The following is a 19,700-nucleotide window of genomic DNA, read 5'->3' on the forward strand; positions in this document are numbered from 1 at the left end:
TTTATTTAAACATGTCCTCTGTTATGAAACACTATTTAATAAGTGTTTTTTTCTTCAAACTCATTGTGAGGAAGTTGTTAATAAGCACGAGGACGGTGAGCGTACAGCCGAAGGAACGAGGATGTGGTAATCCGTTTGGTTGCCAAGCAACAGCTTGTAGTTTTACTTCGACTGACCGACCACAGGGAAAATCTACATCAGCACTTATTCTGTCTCACATGTTCACCACAGTGTAAAAAAAAACTGCGTAAATGTCACTTTATTGCGTAGGTTTCATTGTTAATTCGCTGCTAAATCCTTCTTTTTCATCAGTTGGACGGTAAACCTCTCGCAAACGGAGTTGCCAGATTGGGCGTTTCCCGCCCTTTAAAATTAATAAAAGTCCTTATAACTTGTATGAGTCTATGGAGGAAGATTTGGGTGTTTGTTATTGAATATTAATAATATGAATAATATTAATAATATGAATAATATGAATAATATTAATAATATTAATAATATTAATAATATTAATAATATTAATAATATTAATAATATTAATAATATTAATAAATATTTTCAAATATTTCCAAAAATTTGTTCAAATGCAAAAAATATTTGAGATTCAAATAATTGCATTTGAACACTTTTTTTCTTTGATTGAAAATGTTGATTGAAGTAAACTTTTTAAAATGTATTTATTTATTTTGATTGAATAAGACACAAATCCACCTCCATATAAGTAAATATATAGCTGTTGTTGGCTGGTTCTGTCTCGGAAAATTATCAACTACATCAGTGGTTCCCAAACAGCGGTATGTGTACCCCTGGAGGTACAGGAGCACATGATTATTCAATGCTGTAGAGGTTATTTCATCACATTATTATTTAATAATAATAATATTTTTATTTTTCTAGAGCACTTTTCAAAAACTCAGACACTTTACAATGAAAGTACAGATGATAAAAAGAAAAGGGCACATGTAATAATTAAGGTTTTACTGCTAAACGTAGTTTTAGCAGTTAAAAGCAAGTCTGAATAGATGAGTTTCAAATGTATATAAGAATAGTAATTTACTTGCAGTAATAATGAAGCAATCACATAGAACGTGCATGTTTTTTTTAAAGTTCCACTTTAAATTCCACTCATTGTTTTGAATTTGTAGATTAAGCCTTAGGAAACCAACTTTCGAGACACATTTAATGGTTTAGTAGGGCGCGCTGTTCCACAAATGAAAAAGCATATGCAATGATGGAGAGGGTACTTTTGAAGAGGGGGTAAATATGATTTGACAAGAATGCAAAGGGGGTACACGGGACAAAAAATAAAGGGAGCCACTGGTCTACATCAGTGTTTTTCAACATTTTTTGAGCCAAGGCACATTTTTTTCATTGAAAAATTCACGAGGCACACCACCAGCCAAACATGTTAAAAAATGATACTCTGTAGCCTATATTAACAATATAGCCATTCTCATCAAAGTGTCTTGAATAGGAATCAAATAAACACAAAGAATAAAGGACTTTATCATCATTTGTATTTCTTCTTTCAAATAAAAAGTGCACTTAACATGTCCACTTCAAAAATACAGCTTGAACATAACAAATGAAACAACAATGTGGTCTTAAAGGTAGTAGAAAACGTCAGTGTTTTGCAAACTCTAATTCTGTCCAAAATTATTAATTACCAGGAATACAGAAATATCGTGCTTATTATGACAGAAGCAATAATATTTGGGAAAGATTTCACTGTTCTACATTAAAAATCAATGTAAATGACGCAACGTCAATTTATCCCCCCCTCAGCGACGCGACTTGCATGATCAAAGTTGAAAAATGTTAACTTTTTAAGCGACGTGAAGCGATATCTCCCGTCCTCCACTGTCTGTAGAGCGGAGGCAGCAGCCCCTCCCTCCCGCTTCCGCTTCAGTGCTGACGGCTGCAGCGGAGGCTGTTCTACTTCCTCAAAGTATCAGGTTCAAAATTAAAGCGGCAAATTTCTTTAAAACCACAGTAACTACTGATCAAACACATTCTGAGTGAAGTCATCCTTTAATATCTCCGTTAAGTTGATCATTTAACCGTAGAAGCGGAGCAAGAAGGAAAAAAAAAAGACGTCATCAACACTCTCTCTCTCTCTGACTCTACCCTGTTACCGGGGCCACACACACACACACGCACGCACGCACACACACACACACGCACACACACACACACACACACACACACACACACACACACACACACACACACACACAAAAGCACCACTATGTGCAAACTACCGATCAGGGACGATTTAAGGCAACGGCATCGCTTCCGTCGCGTTCGGTGTGCACGCACCTTTAGTCACTACTGCAGCACAGACACTCGACAATGGTATATTATTTGCAGATAATAATTAATATGTTTTCAAAAATTTTTTTTAGACCAATTAGGTGAAATTGGATAATTTTCCACGGCACACCTGACGATCTCTCGCGGCACACTAGTGTGCCGCGGCACAGTGGTTGAAAAACACTGGTCTACATTATCTGGCAAACTCATTTTTTTTTATCATCTTTAAAAAATATTCTCATTATAAATGAATGTATCTCTTTGTGTGCTGCCAGTACAGAGGGTGGGAATCCGAATAAGGAACAGGTAAGCTTGGCTTTGTACTTTTGAGTCAAGCTGAGTTTTATCAAGACAAGGCAGGGAAATTTATTTGGATAGCGCGTTTTATAGACAACAAATAGCAACTTGTCAAACTCAATGTACATTTCACAATTAAAAATGCAATAATTCAAGACAACAACCAACCCATTTACCAATAAAATACTAGGACATTCAAATTTGTACAATCACACCTATGAAGGGCTGCAGAATATACTACTCTTCTAATCATTGTCATTAAATGCATGGCAGAGGCTCAGTTTCACTCAGCTGCAGAAGTTGAGAATTACACATATTATTATCACTTATGCTTGAATTAACAACTCAATCAATAAGGTATTATTAACAGAAATTATAAAAAAACAAGAACAAGTGTTTACTAACACCTGCATTAAGGAGAAAGATAATAGTACACTAGTTGGACAGCTTACAAATAAGCATGCGTTATTTACTAAAGGTGGGATGATATATCTAAATGTGTAACACGATATTGTGATATAGAAATGTCAGACTTTTGTCCAGAGTTAAAGTAAAATAAAAGCACGACTGTTTTTACAACTGCAATTACTTTTGACTTTTTCCTGTACAAAACATTGCATCCTATTTTTATTGTGAACCCGTTATCGTCATCGTATCGTGAACTCAGTGTCTCATCCCACCCTATTTCCCCCAAAGTTGAAATATTCCATAGTTAACTGTGGAAATTATTCAATTACAATGAAAGTGAACGCGATCATTTTAAATATCATAGAAAGGTTCATCAGACGTATATTTTGAGCATTTCTGTGCTCCCCACAGCCTTTTAAGATGGATGGCCCCTGATTTTTCCTATTGCTCATAACAAGTTGCAAAAGCAAAGAAACTGAATGCATGGATGAACATGTTTATTATGGAGGAACTTGTTTGGTGTTGAACTCTAGTTCTGACCTTAACTCCATAACAAGATGTTAAAATAGATAGATAGATAGATAGATAGATAGATAGATAGATAGATAGATAGATAGATAGATAGATAGATAGATAGATCTCACAACACACATCTGAAAGAATGATAAACATTTCCAGGTAAACACAACAAAGCCATGCAAAAAAAAAAAAAGTACTTCTACCTAAAAAAAAGAGCCACAGACCATCTACCTACCATCCAAACTTCTCAAACTCAGGAATGCCAAGCCCACATAAAATGTATTTATCTTTGTCGGCCCACCCCATCCTAGAACCTCTGATGAGTTCAACTCCAAAACAAGAGATTGAGATTTATACTAGAAACAGATTATTCAAATTTAACACAAACCTAGATTAGTAATCATGTGCATAATGCATCCATATGCAAAGGTAAAGTTGTTGTTAAATCTATCTATCTATCTATCTATCTATCTATCTATCTATCTGTGTTCAGTTAATTTCAAACAATCTGGAACTGTGCAATATATTTATCCTTGTTGTTCTCACTGTTTATTTATTTATTGTCTCAGTATCTGTCCTTGTAAATACACTTGTGTTTCTTTTATGTTTTTTCTCTGTATCTTGCACCATGAGAGTTGTCTCTTAATGTCGTTGTACTTTGTGTATAATGACAATACAAGCATTCTATTCTATTAATAATGCATCAATTTTATATAGCGCATTATCATAGACACTCAAAGTCGCTTTACAGAATTAAGGCATTATTCTTTCACGCCACACTTAGTGGTGGTAAGCTACTGTTGTAGCCGCAGCTGCCCTGGGGCAGACTGACAGAAGCGAGGCTGCCATAGTCCCCATCTGACCACCACTCACTCACACACTACATTCATACTAGGCAATGTTGGTTAAGTGCCTTGCCCAAGGACACAATGACAGATACCACTGGGGTGACTGTCCCCCACTGTGGCACCTGAAATTGTCAGTGGTCTCGCATCCAACTACTAACCAGGCCCAGACCTGCTTAGCTTCTGAGATCTAACGAGATCGGGGAATGACAGGCGGGTATTCTTCTACTTCTAGGTTTACAAAAATAAATAACTAAATAAATAAAGGACAAAACACCAGAGAATGTCACATAATTTATCAGCCAAGTATTACCATTTTAAAAATCTAAATAAATCACTAGGACGACCTGTAGTACCAATAGAGCCCAGCAGAGGGCCGCCGCTTACAGTTTTAGAATAACTGGCTTTGTATGATGTTATTACAATTCGTTTGCGTTCAATATAAGACGTTGTAAATTTTGCTAAGTTGTGATTTTATCTGACATGTCTCACTACAAGTAAACCAAACATTATTTAAACGTTTTTAAATGATGTTTGCTAACTGTAATGTGTTGAGTAGGAACTCGGCCTTGGTGCTGCTTGTTCTCTATGGGAAGGATAATATTGACGGAGCCGAGCTAAGTTAGCCTGTAGCTAAAGGGTCGAGTATTGTTTAGTGTTAGCGACATAAAAGTATACAATTAGCCTAGGACGGGTTATTTAAAGTTCCTTCAACGAAGAGCGCACGTTTGTGTGTGATATGGTGACGTCACGAGTGGACATTTGTGCGGCTAATCATAAATATTAGACTACATGTACAATAACACCGGCTAGTGTTAGCTGGTAGGCTAACGCACTGGTGAATGACATATAGCATTAGCAGCTTGTTTCTCAACATAAGGCTGCTTAGACAGTTTAATGATACAAAGGGAGTTCACACTTCAGTCTTCTGGCCTCACATGATTGACAAGTTTTTATTTTTTGGTTTGTTTACAATTCTAATGGTGAGTCAAAACCTTCTTCTGACACTTTATTATAAAACCTGTTAAACATCAACACTAATAACACGTTACATGCGGGTTTTTAAGGTTTGTATTTGAAATATTGCAAATATTTGTGTCTTGTTAGTGTTTCAATATCATGTGTGTATAATTATTTAATATATATCGTAAGATTGTGTAAATATGATCAGTGTTAAAAGAAATCCATGGGTTTGTCTTAGTTTACATCGCCCGAGGTGAGCTCATATTTGTGTGATTTTATGTATTTGGGTTTTTTTTTCTTAATATATGTTTTTTTTTTCTCTCTTTCTTATCAACCTGTTTGAAAATTAGTTGTAATCAGAAAATAAGGTTATAATGTTGAATGCAGTTATCTCCCTGATGTAGTCCATATTCTTACGTAGTACTACATTTTAAAATAATTAAGGCCGTGGCTATTGATACGGAATCGAATTCATACGCAGCACCCCTCATTGGCCTGTTTAGGTGACGTGATAGATGCACCACGTGACTTGAAGTTCTGTCTGTTTTATCTTAGCTCATATTTATTTTTAGCTACCCCGCTAACCCTTTTATTTTAGCCCTAACCCCAATTATGCCGTGTTAAATATGTTAAAATGAAAAAATATGTATGACAAAAGCGGGATTTGCAAAAATGCATTTTACAAAAATGATATAGTAAATGTTTTTGTTAAAACTTAAAAGTGTAACACTTGTGGACCTTTAAATTTTGCACAATTATTTTAATGTTCTTACTTTATCTTGTTAATTTGTCATTTGCTTTATTTGAAGTGGTTAAATGAGTTGATGCTTTCTACAAGAAATTGATATAAAGCTGGCAGGGGTGGGGTCAATTACATTTTTCAATTACAATTACAATTATGTTATTTTTCTACCTGAAAGTCAATTACAGATAGGTTCAATTAATCACAATTACTGAGCCTTTACTAAATAAGCCTATAAAACATGACCTTCCTCATGTGTTAGCTTCATGTTAGCATCTCTTATGGTAACGGGTCAGTTATGACACGTCTTAAATCAGCTGTAGAATACTCTAGGCTTCCTAATCAATTAAATTATTGCTATTAATATTTATGGTGTGGGCATCTGAGCTGTATACGCCTCGGTTTATATATTTTTAATGGTAAAATGACCCTCAAGAGAACTGCCAGGTAAACCTGATATGAAACATATTTCAATAATTATTAACTATGTATGTGTATAAGCATAGAACTATAACCTGGTTCCAGTGGTTTACGTTTAATTAAATTATATAAGGAGTTTTTATTTAATTTCCAAGGCAATAAAACTTACAAAGTCATCTAACTGAACTAGCAACAGATTTTGAAATTACAGTTATAATTGACCCAACCGTGAAAGCCGCCATGTTAGTCTAAAGCTGTTTAATTACAGCTAAAGTGGAATAATTACCTGATACGTCTTCGTTGTTCTCCGACAGTGAAGCGCTCTCTCCACATTTGAAACATGAGGATGTTCTCGGTGGCACACAAGACGGTGTTTGTGGTGGACCACTGTCCCTACATGGCCGAGTCCAGCCGACAGCAGGTGGAGTGTGACGTGCTGACCAAGAGTCGAGCACAAGGCGTCATTCCTCTGGCTCCTGTGTCCAAGTCCCTATGGACGTGTGCCGTAGAGTGCTCCATGGAATACTGCCGGATCCTCTACGACATTTACCCACGCGACAAACTGGTCAGAGGCTTTATTTAGATTTATTTTAGATTCTCCTCTATCAGGAGGAATGATTTAACTCAATGTATTATGTGATGTTTTTCTTTAATTTATTTTACAGATTAATTACATAGTGAGTGATTCAGAGTTCCACATACTGAATAGCTGGATGCGAGAGGATCAAAGCACTCATGAGGTACTCAACTCAATAAGCTGTCCATGTTAGAGCTGGGCAATATATTCAAGATATATCGAGTAATAGAAAATTACAATATCGCCTATATCGATGTATGTTTTTATAGTTTTTTTTGTATTCAAATACTCATTTTAGGAGTGGCTGCTTTTGCTTCTTCTCAGAAAAGCATGAAAAACACAGATTTCTGAGTGCTTCTTAACACAGACCTTTACTTAAATAAGTCACACTACACACGTGCTGTCCCTTAGAGCAGAAAAAGCCAAAAGTGGCTCATATTGTGCAGCTGTTAGGTAATAAATGTGTCTGTGTGGCATTTTTCATCAGCAAATGTAACTAGGGATGTCCAGATACAACTTTTTCACTTCTGACACGATACCGATATTGCAGCATTGGGTATTGGCCGATATCGATGCGATACAATATCAGCACGAATCATACATACTTTTATTTCTTATTTTGTAGTGTGAAATGTTAGAAAAAGCTTGATTAAGTGATGTTGCTCAAACAGAGAACAATAGTCAGCAACAGTATATATGAGAAAAACTGACCCGTTTATTATTAACCAATTGGTTACATATATTTTAGCCTTCAACATAAGATCTACAGTATTCTACAATAGAATAAATATAATATACCTGAGATTTCAGATGCAGTTTGATAAAATCCGATATTCGTTTTCTGGCTGATATCGGACTGATATCTGATATCAATATCAGATCAGGACACCTCTAAATGTTACCCAGATTTGTCTTCCTGGTAAGACTATTTGAAATTAAAATGTAGAGATTTATCGTATATTGCCATTTCGAGAAAAAATATCAAGATATGAAGTTTGGTCCATATCGCCCAGCCCTAGATTCAAGATTTATCCAGTTTTCTATTTTGGCGATATAGGAAATTATGATATCGCCTATATCAATAAATGTTTTTAAATACTCACATTTAAATACTCGTTTTAGGAGTCGCTATTTCTCAGAACAGCATTGGAAAGCAAAGTGAGATGGATTTTTTAGTGCGTTCTAACCCAGACCATCCCCTAAACAAGCTACACTACAGAACTCACTCTCACGTGCTGTCCTTTAGAAGAGAAAAAGACAAAAGTGGCACATATTGTGCAGCTAATTGTTTATAAATGTCCCAGTCCTATTGTGTATTTTTTCCCTTTTGTGTTTTTTGTTGTCCTTTTGTTTTGTTCTTTTATGTATTTCTGTTGTTCCATTGTGCATTTTTAATCTTTTTGTGTCCTTTTCATTGTTTTTGTTGTTCTTGTGTATTTCTCCATTTATTTTTCCATTTTTTTGTTGTTCTTTTATGTATTTTTGTTGTCTCATGCTGCATTTTTTTCTTTCTTTTGTGTATTTTGTTGCCCTATTAAGTATTTGTGTTGTTCTTTTGTGTATTTCTCTGTTAATTTGTGTATTTCTTTTTTAATTTGTGTTTTTGTAATAATTTTGTGTATTTTTTGCTGTCATTTTGTGCATTTACTTTTGGGGCTGTTCAAATTCAAATTTATTTATTTAGAGGATAAGCCCCTTGAGATGAATCATCTCATTTTCGAGGGGAACCTGTTAGTTCCCCATGTTTGTGATACATTCAAGTTTTTTTTTAATACCAATCTTAACTAAAGCACTGTGATGTAATTTTAGCCTATGTGGCATTTTGTATCGGAAAATTTAACCCAGAATTGTCTTGCTGGTAAGACTTTTTTTTAATTTAAATGATTGAGATTTATATCGTATATATCGCCATTTTTTGAAAAAATATTTAGATATGAATTTTGGTCCATTTCGCCCAGCCCTAGTTTTTGTCTTTGTCCTTTTTATATAATCTCAGAATTTATCTCCATATTTTGGCAAAGTTTTTATTTTTTTTCATAACTCATCCTGCATTTTCTCCTCCTGCAGCTGATGTCGGCTCTGGCTGCCGTAGGGCCCCCGAACCACCGAGAGGACCCAGAGAGCTGCAGCGTAGTGCACGGGCTGAGCGCCGCCGTGGAGTCGCTGTCCAAGATCACTGAGCTCCAGCACGAGCAGCGCACAGCTCTGATGGACACGGCCGAGAGAGTGGCCAACAGAGGCAGAATCATCTGTCTGACCAATGCTAAAAGGTAAAACACACAAAGAAAATGTGCAACACGTGGTTTGACTCTACGACGACGTATTAGGGCCACATTAAAATAAAAAGAAATATCATCATCATAAAGGCAAAACCATGTGGTATAACGGCTGCTAAAAGTGAAACTGTTGTGAGCGCTCTTCGGTTCATCTATACACTGGATTATCTATATACTGAACGTAAAAAAAATAATATAATATCAGCCTGCCGTTGCTAAATTTGTTTAACCTGTGAGGTAGTTTGAGAGGGAGGAGCTCACGCTCTTATAGGGTAGGAGGAGCCAGGATTGTCAGGAGGAGGAGTTTCCACACTCTCAACACGAGAAAAATCCAGCACGCACGTTTTAGCTGACTTTCTACAAAATGTGGAGTAACAAGGGACGGAGGAAACAGAACTTTTTCAACTTTGTCCCTTTGCAAAACATTATAAAGTGATTTTTTCATTATACTCCCCCTTTGATAATATCATAATTTCACAATGTTAGTCAAATGTCAAAATTAACATCGTAATATTTTGAGATTAATGTAATATTTTGTGAATAAAGTTGTAATTTTCTTAGAATAAAATTTAAATACAATACACTCGTGCATTATGGAGAATGTGGAACATTTAGTGAGATAATATTTCTCTTTAGGTTTCACACATGGTGAAATACTGAGCCTTTTTGCCTATCATTACCACACTGTTATCAGTTTAAGGACTTGAAAGCAACTTTACAGATGTTTGCGTTTGTTCCGACAAAAGAACCAGATTGACTTGGAGCAAATAGCCTCTTTTATTGTGGAGTTCAGGGCTATCAGTGTTAGTCGCGTTCACTTCAACAGGGAATTCTACAATTTTTAAGATACGGCTTTATTCTCATAAAATTACGACTATTCTGAAAATATTACAACTTTGATCTCAAAATATTACAACTTTGATCTTAAAATATTATGACTTTAATCTCATAAAACTACGATTTTATTAAAATAAGACTTATTTCTCATAAAATTGCAACTTTATTCTCAAAATATTAAGACTGTAATCTAGTAGTGCCCAGATTTTTATGTTATTTTAATGTGGCCCTAATACGCTGTCGTGTGACTGCATGTAATCTGCAAAAGACAAGCTTTTATATTTACTGTAGAAATGAAAAACATGCACTGCTACATAATGTGTCGATGCTCATCTGTCTATGTGTTCTGTGTGTTTATTGGAGCAGTGACACTCATGTGCGGATGTTGGAGGACTGCATTCAGGAGACCATTTTAGAGCAAAACAAGCTGGCAGCCGGCTCAGACAGGTGTGTGAACACAGTGATGTGACATTGAATGTGGCTGAAAAGATCTGCAGTTTTTTAAGATGGTCAGGTGCAGATTTATTATAAGAAATAAGGAATATACAGACCCCATCTATTTCCGGCAGCTACAAAGTGAAAAAGCATCAAATTGTCTTACAGAAGCAAGAAAGTAATTTATTTAATCAAAGATGTCTTCTCAGTAAATTAGTGACTCTCTTGTGGGAGCATTTTGAAGTTCAAGAGCCGTACGTTTGTTTGATCAGAGGGCCACATGATCAACATCTATATCAGCATTTAGTATAATGAGCAATCTGAGCGTTAATACAGGAAAGAGCAAAGAGTTTTTATAGTATTTTTGTGTGTTTTTCTGTCATTCTGTGTATGGTTATTGTTTTCTTTCTCATTGTGAGGTATTTTGTGCATTTATGTTGTCCCTTTGTGTATTTTTCCTGTAAAATATGTTTTTTGGAGACATGTATTTGTGCTGTCATTTTGCGTTTTTTGGAGTAATTTTTGTGTATTTCTGTTGTTGTTTTGCTTGTTTGTTAGTACTGTGGGTTTGCAGAGTCATTTTTCATGTTTTCCATGTCTTTTTGTGTACTTTTGTTTTAATTTTCCTTAATTTTGTATATTTTTCTGAGTAATGGTGTGTATTACTGTTGTCATTTTATTAATTTCTGTAGTAGTTTTCTGTGTTTTTGGAATATTTTCTGTGTTTTTCTCTTGTCTTTTACTGTATTTTCCTACAATGTTGTAATTCTTTGTATTTTTCTGTCATTTGGTATGTTTACTTTGGGGGCTGCATAAAATTAAACCGAGGGCCACATGTGGTCCCTGGGCTGCCAGTTGCCAATGTTTGCTCTAGAAGAGAAAAGTCGCCAAAAATTTGTGATATCAAAATGGGGTCTCCACCCAAAAAAGGTTAGTAAACCACTGATTTATTATTTATCTCATGGCTTTTAGGTTGATGGCCATCCAGCAGTGTGAACTGGTCCTTGTTCACATCTACCCACAGGGAGATGACATGCTGGTGTCGGACCGGCCCAAGAAAGAGGTGTGTGTATGTGTGTGTTGGTGGCTCTCAGGTGAATCTAACAGAGGCTATGGTATTTTCCAATGTGTGTGTTTCCCTGTGGGTTTAGATCTCCCCTCTGCTCACCAGCGAGGTGCACAGCGTTCGCGCTGGGAGGCATTTGGCCACCAAACTGAACATTTTGGTCCAGCAGCACTTTGACTTGGCCTCCACCACTATAACAAACATCCCCATGAAGGTAAAGCACTCCCACTTCCTGCTTTATGTCACACCCTTCCATTCATTTCTCTTAAAACAAACGTTTTCATATTTTTGACGAGTACTAATCAGGCTGTAATAATTTAGCAATCATTTTCTTCTTCACTCCGCTTTGCTTCTTTTGTTCACGTGTGGTTTTTCTTTTAGTTTCAGCCCTTTTAGTCCCATCTTTGAGTTTTTCTCCCATCTGCATGTTAACTGGACTGTGAACTTGCTGCTGGTTTCATGCTGTATTTTCTGTTTTGCTAGCCAACATTAAATGTTTGCGAACAGGTTAGTACCCCGACCACACACACATCAGACTGAGGAAGGGGAAGAGCATAATTTAGCATCTTAGCACACAGCCCACAGACAGTCCCAACAGGTTTGATCTAAACATTTACTGATGGATGAGTTAAGGAAAAGCAACTCTGGTTTCAAGTACAAATCCAAATTCAAAACCTGCACGGCAGTATTTTAATGGTTCTTATTGTTTTATTTTTAGATCTAATGAACCATTTTATAAAATATATAATAATAATAATGCATGTCATGAGTGTTGCATGGCCTATTTTTATTTATTTTTTGGTCATCTTATCCATTTTTTCTGACCAGAGTTGCCTCCTTTGTGCTAGCAACCCCTTTAGTCTCCATGAGGTGTTCAAACTTCAAAGCTCTCCTTGCCTCCCCCTTTGACCTTCCTCCCATTAAAAACACCTTCCATTTAGTGTGTCAATGTTGTGCAGTCTGGGTTAAGTCGTTTTAACACATGGTCATCCTCCGTGGTGCTTTCACACTGCATTAATGCTGCATCGCCTCAGTAGCTGGGATTCCATTACAGATTTTAGCAAAATAAAAGCGATATTTCTAAATGTCGACAAAGTATAATTGCACTTTGAACGTGTTTCCATTGAAAGTTGCTTTGGGCTGGAGAATTGTACTGTAACTCCCATCAAATCTTGTCCCGCGAGAGTTTGTGGCAAGAAGATCTCCTTATGACACTCCGCATTCCTTTGTTGTTTCACGTCTAATGTGGCAGTAGTAATTTTATAGTATAATGCTAAGAAATGTCCCGGACTCCTCTTCTGTCTACATGTACCGCGCCATGTTTTCTTGGAGAGAAGTGGTCATGTGACCATGTACATAACATTCTGTGATGTGTATTTGTGGAAAAAGTGTTTCCATGGCTCTTTTGCGACACATTTCAATTTTGAAACGTCTGAAATTCTTCCTCATGAAAGCATCAAAACTTTTTAGCGATATTTCAGTGTTTCCATTACTAGTTTTTATATATATATATATATATTTGGTGTGGGCATCTGAGCATTTTTTGTGTCAAAATACCCCTACATTTAATTTTTTTTTATAAATATTAAAATGTGGGAAAGCTTGATATGAGACATTTTAACTGCATGTGTTTAGCATTAAATTATAATTGACAATTTTTATAGAATTTTCATGGCAATTACAAAGTAAATTATCAAAACTCTATTAAAATTTAATTACATGTACGACAGCAACTGATTTTTAAAATTACAATTACGCCATAATTGTAATTAATTATCAAATATGCGATTACAATTATAATTGACCCCAACCCTGGTTAGGGTTAGGGGAACAAATGACATTTAATGACACCTTCATTCATGTTAATGACAGCGTAATATCAGCCTTATGTATAAAACTGCAAGTAAAAAAAAAAAAAAATGAATAAAACCTGAAATCTAATAACTGGTCAATAATGTAACAAAAGTGCTGAGCCTGAAAGAAAAAATGTTTTGCATTTTTTTTTTTATATTTAGAAATCTTTTTTTTTTTTTTAATATATACCAGTATATTAAAAAAAGTTATGTGTACATATATGTGTAAGGTAAGAAAAAAAAAAGAAGTCATGTCATGGTTCTAAAAGGCATATATGTAATAACGCAAAAAGTTTTTACGTTTTTGGCTCAGCAACTTGTTACATTATTGACCAGTTATTACATTTCAGGTTATATTGAAAAAAAAAATGTATGTAACAATTCGGGTCTTGTTACATTTCAGGTTGTTTATACATATCGGGCTCTAACAAGGCGTTTATTTACTGAAATAGTTGACATGAGCATAAATATGATGCAGGTACGTGTGAGGAGTTGTATTACGTATCCTGGTAGATCAGCCCTGTTATTGGTGCAGGGTTTCCACTCTTAACCCTACATCAGTAACATTAATGGAATATAGCAGGTGGCAGGGTTCCTGTGAAAGCACCATTATTAGTGTTATTGAATCCCACCTTCAAACGTGACGTGAACTTGAATCTTTTCTGCCCAACTCTGACGTAAAGCCCAGTGGAAGCTCTGCTCTGGCATCAAACACTCGTCTCAGATCTAAAAAGAAAAAGTGAAAACATGCTCACACTGCCATCTTTTTCCTTTTTTTCCCCCTTTGACTTTGTGTGTTGACATTTTAACTTCAGAACATGAAATCAGCTGTGCGTTCGTGCGTGTGTGTGTGTGTGTGTGTGTGTAAGAATGCACATTTTTTAAATTAACTATTCACTCAGACTTGCATTTGTTGTTGCCTGACGGACAGGAAGAGCAGCATGCCAACACGTCGGCCAATTACGATGTGGAGCTTCTGCATCACAGAGACGCACACCTGGAGTTTTTTAAAAGCGGTGAGTTCACGTTATCTTTATGAGCACATGCTGTATAATATAAGGCTGTAAACATGCCTAAAGCCCTACTATAGGAGCTCAAAGTCACTTTACAAACAGTAAAGAGCAGTGAGAAAATCAATGAATAGAAACATAAAGATAGATTAACAATCTTCAAACAATTAAAGGCAGGGTAGGTAATTTTCGCAAGCTGGCATGATTTTGAATATAGCATTCTTCGAGGGCTCCGCCTTAACCCCCATTAAGTAAGTAAACACTAAACTTTATCATTATATATGTTAAAACATGTGACCAAAAACTCTGTTTTAACTCTGTCAGCGGTGACGGAGGGGTCGAGAATGAGCAGGGAGACAGGGAGACGTGATTGGTTTAAAAAATAACCTGTCTTTTTTCATTGGTCAAAGTTATCACAGATTTACAGCAGCGACAGATGACAGATTTTCTTCGTTCCTTTTTCAGAGCACATAAGATCTTCATTTCTGTCGGGACATGAAGGCAATTTCAACAAAAAACTTAAAAAGTGTATCTGGAGAAAATTACCTACCTTACCTTTAAGAAAATTATTTAAGCACATTCTATTTAATTGAATAAAAAGTTTGAGGGACAGATGTGGACTAAAGGGCCAAATGACTGGGGATGGTGAATCGGAGGATCAGAGTGACCTTTAAAAAAAAAATAAAATGCATTAAAAAAAAGTTGAAGGTTGCCTTTTCGTCTGGATTTTCACATCTTTGATTTGATATGTTTGAATAGTTATTAACTTAAAAACTGAAAACTTTTGGTGTTGTTTCTGTGCTTTGTAGGGGACTTGCACATGGCAGGCACCAGCACTCGAGAAAATGGGCTTAAAGAAACCATCACGCTCAAATGGTGCACTCCACGAACCAACAACATAGGTAAGTAGAGACAATGCAACACACTGTAGGTAAAACTGAGGTTTTTCATTTTGGTACATATACAAGAATTGCTTTTTCTAACTGTCAGCCTGATCTCATTTCTAAATTCCTATTTTTGATAAGGTTGACTTACTATTCCATCCAACAGATTTCTAGATAAGTCTTGACTGCAGTAAAGTTGATGTAATAGTAGAAAATAAGATGTTTTTTATTTTCTGTTTAGAAAAATAAGAAATTGCACAGAATCCAAAATGGACTTTGAAACCTGGGGTGAAATTGTCAGATTTTTGGTCGTTAAACTTATGTTTTCATGTTTTTCTTGCTTTATCAGAGCTGCATTACTGCACAGGAGCGTATCGCATTTCTCCTACAGATGTTAACAGTCGTCCTTCGTCCTGTTTGACAAACTTTCTTTTGAATGGTGAGATGGTTTTGTCTTTTAAAAGTCTAAAAGCTTGTTTTTTTTTTTTTACCAAGGTTGTTAAAACATTAAAACAGTGTTTCTGGGAACTTCTAAACACAAATAAAACAGATATCGTTTATCTACTGTACACACTAACTGTATTCTGGGTTTATTCACAGGTCGGTCGGTGCTGCTGGAGCAGCCAAGGAAGTCGGGTTCAAAGGTCATCAGCCACATGCTCAGCAGCCATGGCGGTGAGATCTTCCTGCACGTTCTGAACAGCAACCGTTCCATCTTAGAAGACCCGCCGTCCATCAGTGAAGGTTGTGGAGGCAGAGTGACAGATTATCGCATCGCTGTACGTCTAACTCACTACTGAACTATTAACGGGAACCTTTGAGTTCACATCACACCTAATCAATCACATTTCCTCAGGATTTTGGTGAATTTATGAGGGAAAACAGGCTGACACCCGTATCTGAGTCTTCCCATCATCCCTCGGGGAGGCTCCCAGTTGAGAGAGCCAAAGCTCAGATTGACCGGCACACCCGATACTGGCCAATGATCATCTCCCAAACCACCATCTTCAACATGCAGGCAGTGAGTTTCAGTCATTTAGCTGAGTTTCTCTCCAGTTGATGATTGTTTTCAAAATATTGGAAAAACCTTGAACCATTAAAACCAGGGGTCACCAACACTGTTTTTCAGGAAATTTACTTTGATCTCCTGAAATGTCAACTGCCAGTCTTCCTCAGAGGCATCTGCTGATCACTTTGATGTGAAAAACAGTAGTCTGAATAAATGAAACCTTAACATATTAAAAAAGCAGACGAAATGAACTTGCTGGAATTATTTCCTACCTTTTTAAGTTACTGCTAGCCTTCCTTATTATTTTACCCTCTAATTATAGTGAAACCGTGAAAATGTAGTATTTACTAAGTTATTATACAGTACCTATGAAGTAGCTGAACCGTCCTAACGACTTGAACTGTCCACATACTTAAGTACATTTTTGTCTCTGTTCTCTGCCCTGAGGTGGTGCCGCTGGCCAACCTGATAATAAAGGAGGCTCTGACAGAGGAGGATGTACTAACATGTCAGAAAACTGTCTACAACCTAGTAGATATGGAGAGAAAGAATGATCCTCTTCCCATTTCTACAGCGGGATCCCGAGGGAAAGGTCCCAAGAGGTATTAACTCGGATTCAGAGCATCATTTTGTGAAGTTATTCCAATCAAAAACTGAATCTGACACAAAAACATCCTGTGTCCCTGCTTGGTGTTCCTGTTCCTCAGGGATGAGCAGTACCGTATCATGTGGAACGAGCTTGAAACGTTTGTGAAAACTCTTGCCGTTGCCACGGACAGACATCAGCGAGTGCTGGACTGCATCATCGCCTGCCGCAGCAAACCTCCAGAGGAGGAGGAAAGGAAGAAGAGAGGCAGGAAGAGGGAGGACAGGGAAGACAGGACGGAGAAAAATGGAAACAAGGAGGTTGAGGACAAAAGCTGGCAGGACTCGGAAAGGTTTGTTCATTTCTAAGTGGGAATAAAAACAATAACACGTGTTGTTTGAAGAAGGGAATCAGTGGCATGCCTCACCACTTCATCAAAAAGCAATACAAAATTAGCAGCGGCAGCCAAAACTGAAGATCCAAGGCACCCCTGAGGTGTAAAAATCCTTCTTCATCAGGATGTAATTAAAGCAATTAAAACAGGTGCTTACGTGCTGTGAAAAAGAGATCATGTGACGAAAATAAATAAAAATACATCCATAAACAGGCAAGCATTAAACATATTATAGAGCTATTTCAAAGATAGGTATATTCATCATCGTATAAAGATTATACACATTATTGTAAACCAAGAAACTCATAAAGTAGTTCATATTAATGTATTATATTATTATGAAAATGTCATATAAATATATATCAATGTAGATTAAGTAGCTCATTAAATTAATATATTATATAAAACACATGTTGGTAATTAAAAATGAGTCTCACCGTGGTTTTCCCTCTGTACGTCCTGGCAGGCTGAAGGTTTTACTGGATAAAGAAGATCAGGAGTCGGAAGTGATCAAGGATTCTCCAGATTCACCAGAACCGCTCAATAAAAAACCTCGTCTGACCACAGAAGAGGTTCAACCTCCTGAGAGAGCAAAAGGTGCAACAATCATTAACTTTCCTCTGTTGTGAAGTGAAATTCAGAAAATCATCAATTGCTAGCAGACTAAGTCATTGTTTGTTCTCTCTTTGGTTTCACCATTGTGCACTCTTTTAAATTTACATACACTTGTACACCTTGTGTACACAAACGGTCCGTCTCATGAAAGTGCAATTAAATACATATATACTCCATTAATTATTATTTTTTAAAATGTATTATAACTTTTTTATGTTTGTATGGACCTCTAATTTTTTTCAGCAGGAACAGACTAAATATACAGCAAAAATTAGGGCCAAAGTGAAATATTTTTGATGACAATGTTACAGCCTTGACTGTGTCATTAATTGATAGTAGAATTAAATTTAATGCATTATGATTTTTGGCACAAGGACTGTTTGCAAGATTAGAAATCCAGGCCTTCACTGAAATTTCCCTAAAACTTTATGCAATGGTCTGTGGTTGTAAGGGGGTCATTACACCTAAAACATATTTCTCTTTATTTTGAAGGTAGAGGCTGTGATCTATTAGATATGAATTGAAAAAGCATTATATGTCAAGATTACAGTATATGAAAAATATGTGGTTACAATAGGAGTCAATGGGGAAGATTTGGTCACAAGGTTACTTAGTGTCAGTATGATGCATCATATATCTCCTTTTCTATACACTTCCAATACACAGGACTTTGGAATTAAGCAAATAAAAATAAAAAAATAAAACAATAGTGGCAAAGTTTCATACAGTTAGCCTTAAAAATGACCGGAATATTGAGAGGCAAACAAATAAAAACACCCAAAATGTCACTTTTGGTCACAAAGATACTCCGAGGGTTAAACAATATATGAATTTGATTGTATTTCTCACATTGTTGTCCCTCTGCTGCAGGTCCCGTCTCCCTCCTCACCATGTGGACCAACCGCATCACCACAGCTAACTCCAGGAAACACCAGGAGTTTGTTGGACGTGCAAGCTCTGTCAACAACAAGTTTGAGCTGTACCAGAACCTTAAAGACGAGAACGGGTGAGGAAGCATACAGAAGGAATGAGTTTTAACCTTGGACACGTGCAAAATACTCAAGAATTTGAATATGTTTGTCTTTCTCCAGGATGGATGTTCATGAAAACGGGAAGACCACAAGATAACGTTTCCATGGATCCGTGACTCCTAGGATTAGATTTTGACCCACAGTGTTTTTGATGTCGCTCGCTAAACATGAACAGCAAATACAGTGAAATCCCAACAAACCTTTTTTTTACCTATATGTTGTTAACTCACTGTTTAATGCAATAAATGCTGTCAGAAGAAACACTGTGGGTGTTTTTGTTCAACTTTTTACTTTTAATTTGAGGTTCTTTCAAAATTGGGTGCAAATTCGATCTTTGATTAAAAGAGAAGAAAAAATACATGAATATAAAGCTCAGGACAAATGAAAGATCACTAAAAGCATTACTATATACTAAATCCATCAAATTTAAAAATCAATGAAAAGTAAGATGATCTTAAGCAGTTTAACATGAACCAGTTTTACATTTAGAGACGTGTATGCATTACAGCAGACATGGGCAACTGGCAGTGGACCCCGGTCTAATTTCCTGCAGCCCCAAAAGTAAACGCATCAAAAGAAAATTATTCCAAAAACATAGAATTAAACAAAATTACAGAAAA

General features: G+C 36.3%; 1 protein-coding gene across 2 annotated transcripts; it reads left to right on the forward strand.

The window, feature by feature from the left end:
* Nucleotides 1-4,755: 4,755 nt before the first annotated feature.
* ints13 (integrator complex subunit 13) lies at nt 4,756-19,341 on the forward strand. Of its 2 annotated transcripts, none has more exons than XM_028451075.1 (17): nt 4,756-5,365; nt 6,822-7,072; nt 7,173-7,247; nt 9,152-9,354; nt 10,561-10,644; nt 11,605-11,695; nt 11,784-11,912; nt 14,483-14,567; nt 15,371-15,463; nt 15,795-15,884; nt 16,046-16,224; nt 16,302-16,466; nt 16,902-17,056; nt 17,162-17,392; nt 17,901-18,031; nt 18,920-19,055; nt 19,141-19,341. In XM_028451075.1, exons 2-17 carry the CDS (start codon nt 6,848-6,850, stop codon nt 19,175-19,177), a joined length of 2,109 nt encoding a protein of 702 aa, XP_028306876.1. In that variant the 5' UTR covers nt 4,756-5,365; nt 6,822-6,847; the 3' UTR covers nt 19,178-19,341. The 2 variants fall into 2 exon arrangements, with proteins under 2 accessions (XP_028306876.1, XP_028306877.1); XM_028451076.1 differs by having other exon boundaries at nt 10,564-10,644.
* The last annotated feature ends 359 nt before the right edge of the window (nt 19,342-19,700 follow it).

This window comes from Gouania willdenowi, chromosome 6 (genome assembly GCF_900634775.1).
Source record: "Gouania willdenowi chromosome 6, fGouWil2.1, whole genome shotgun sequence".
In the NCBI taxonomy this organism is placed as follows: Eukaryota; Metazoa; Chordata; class Actinopteri; order Blenniiformes; family Gobiesocidae; genus Gouania; species Gouania willdenowi.

Excerpts from the sequence above, each read along its gene's own strand:
- ints13 (XM_028451075.1), top strand. The coding sequence starts at position 6,848 with ATGAGGATGTTCTCGGTGGCACACAAGACGGTGTTTGTGGTGGACCAC. Across the intron at positions 7,073-7,172 it reads TTTACCCACGCGACAAACTG|ATTAATTACATAGTGAGTGA; the intron begins GTCAGAGGCTTT and ends TTTATTTTACAG. Across the intron at positions 16,467-16,901 it reads CCATCTTCAACATGCAGGCA|GTGGTGCCGCTGGCCAACCT; the intron begins GTGAGTTTCAGT and ends CTCTGCCCTGAG.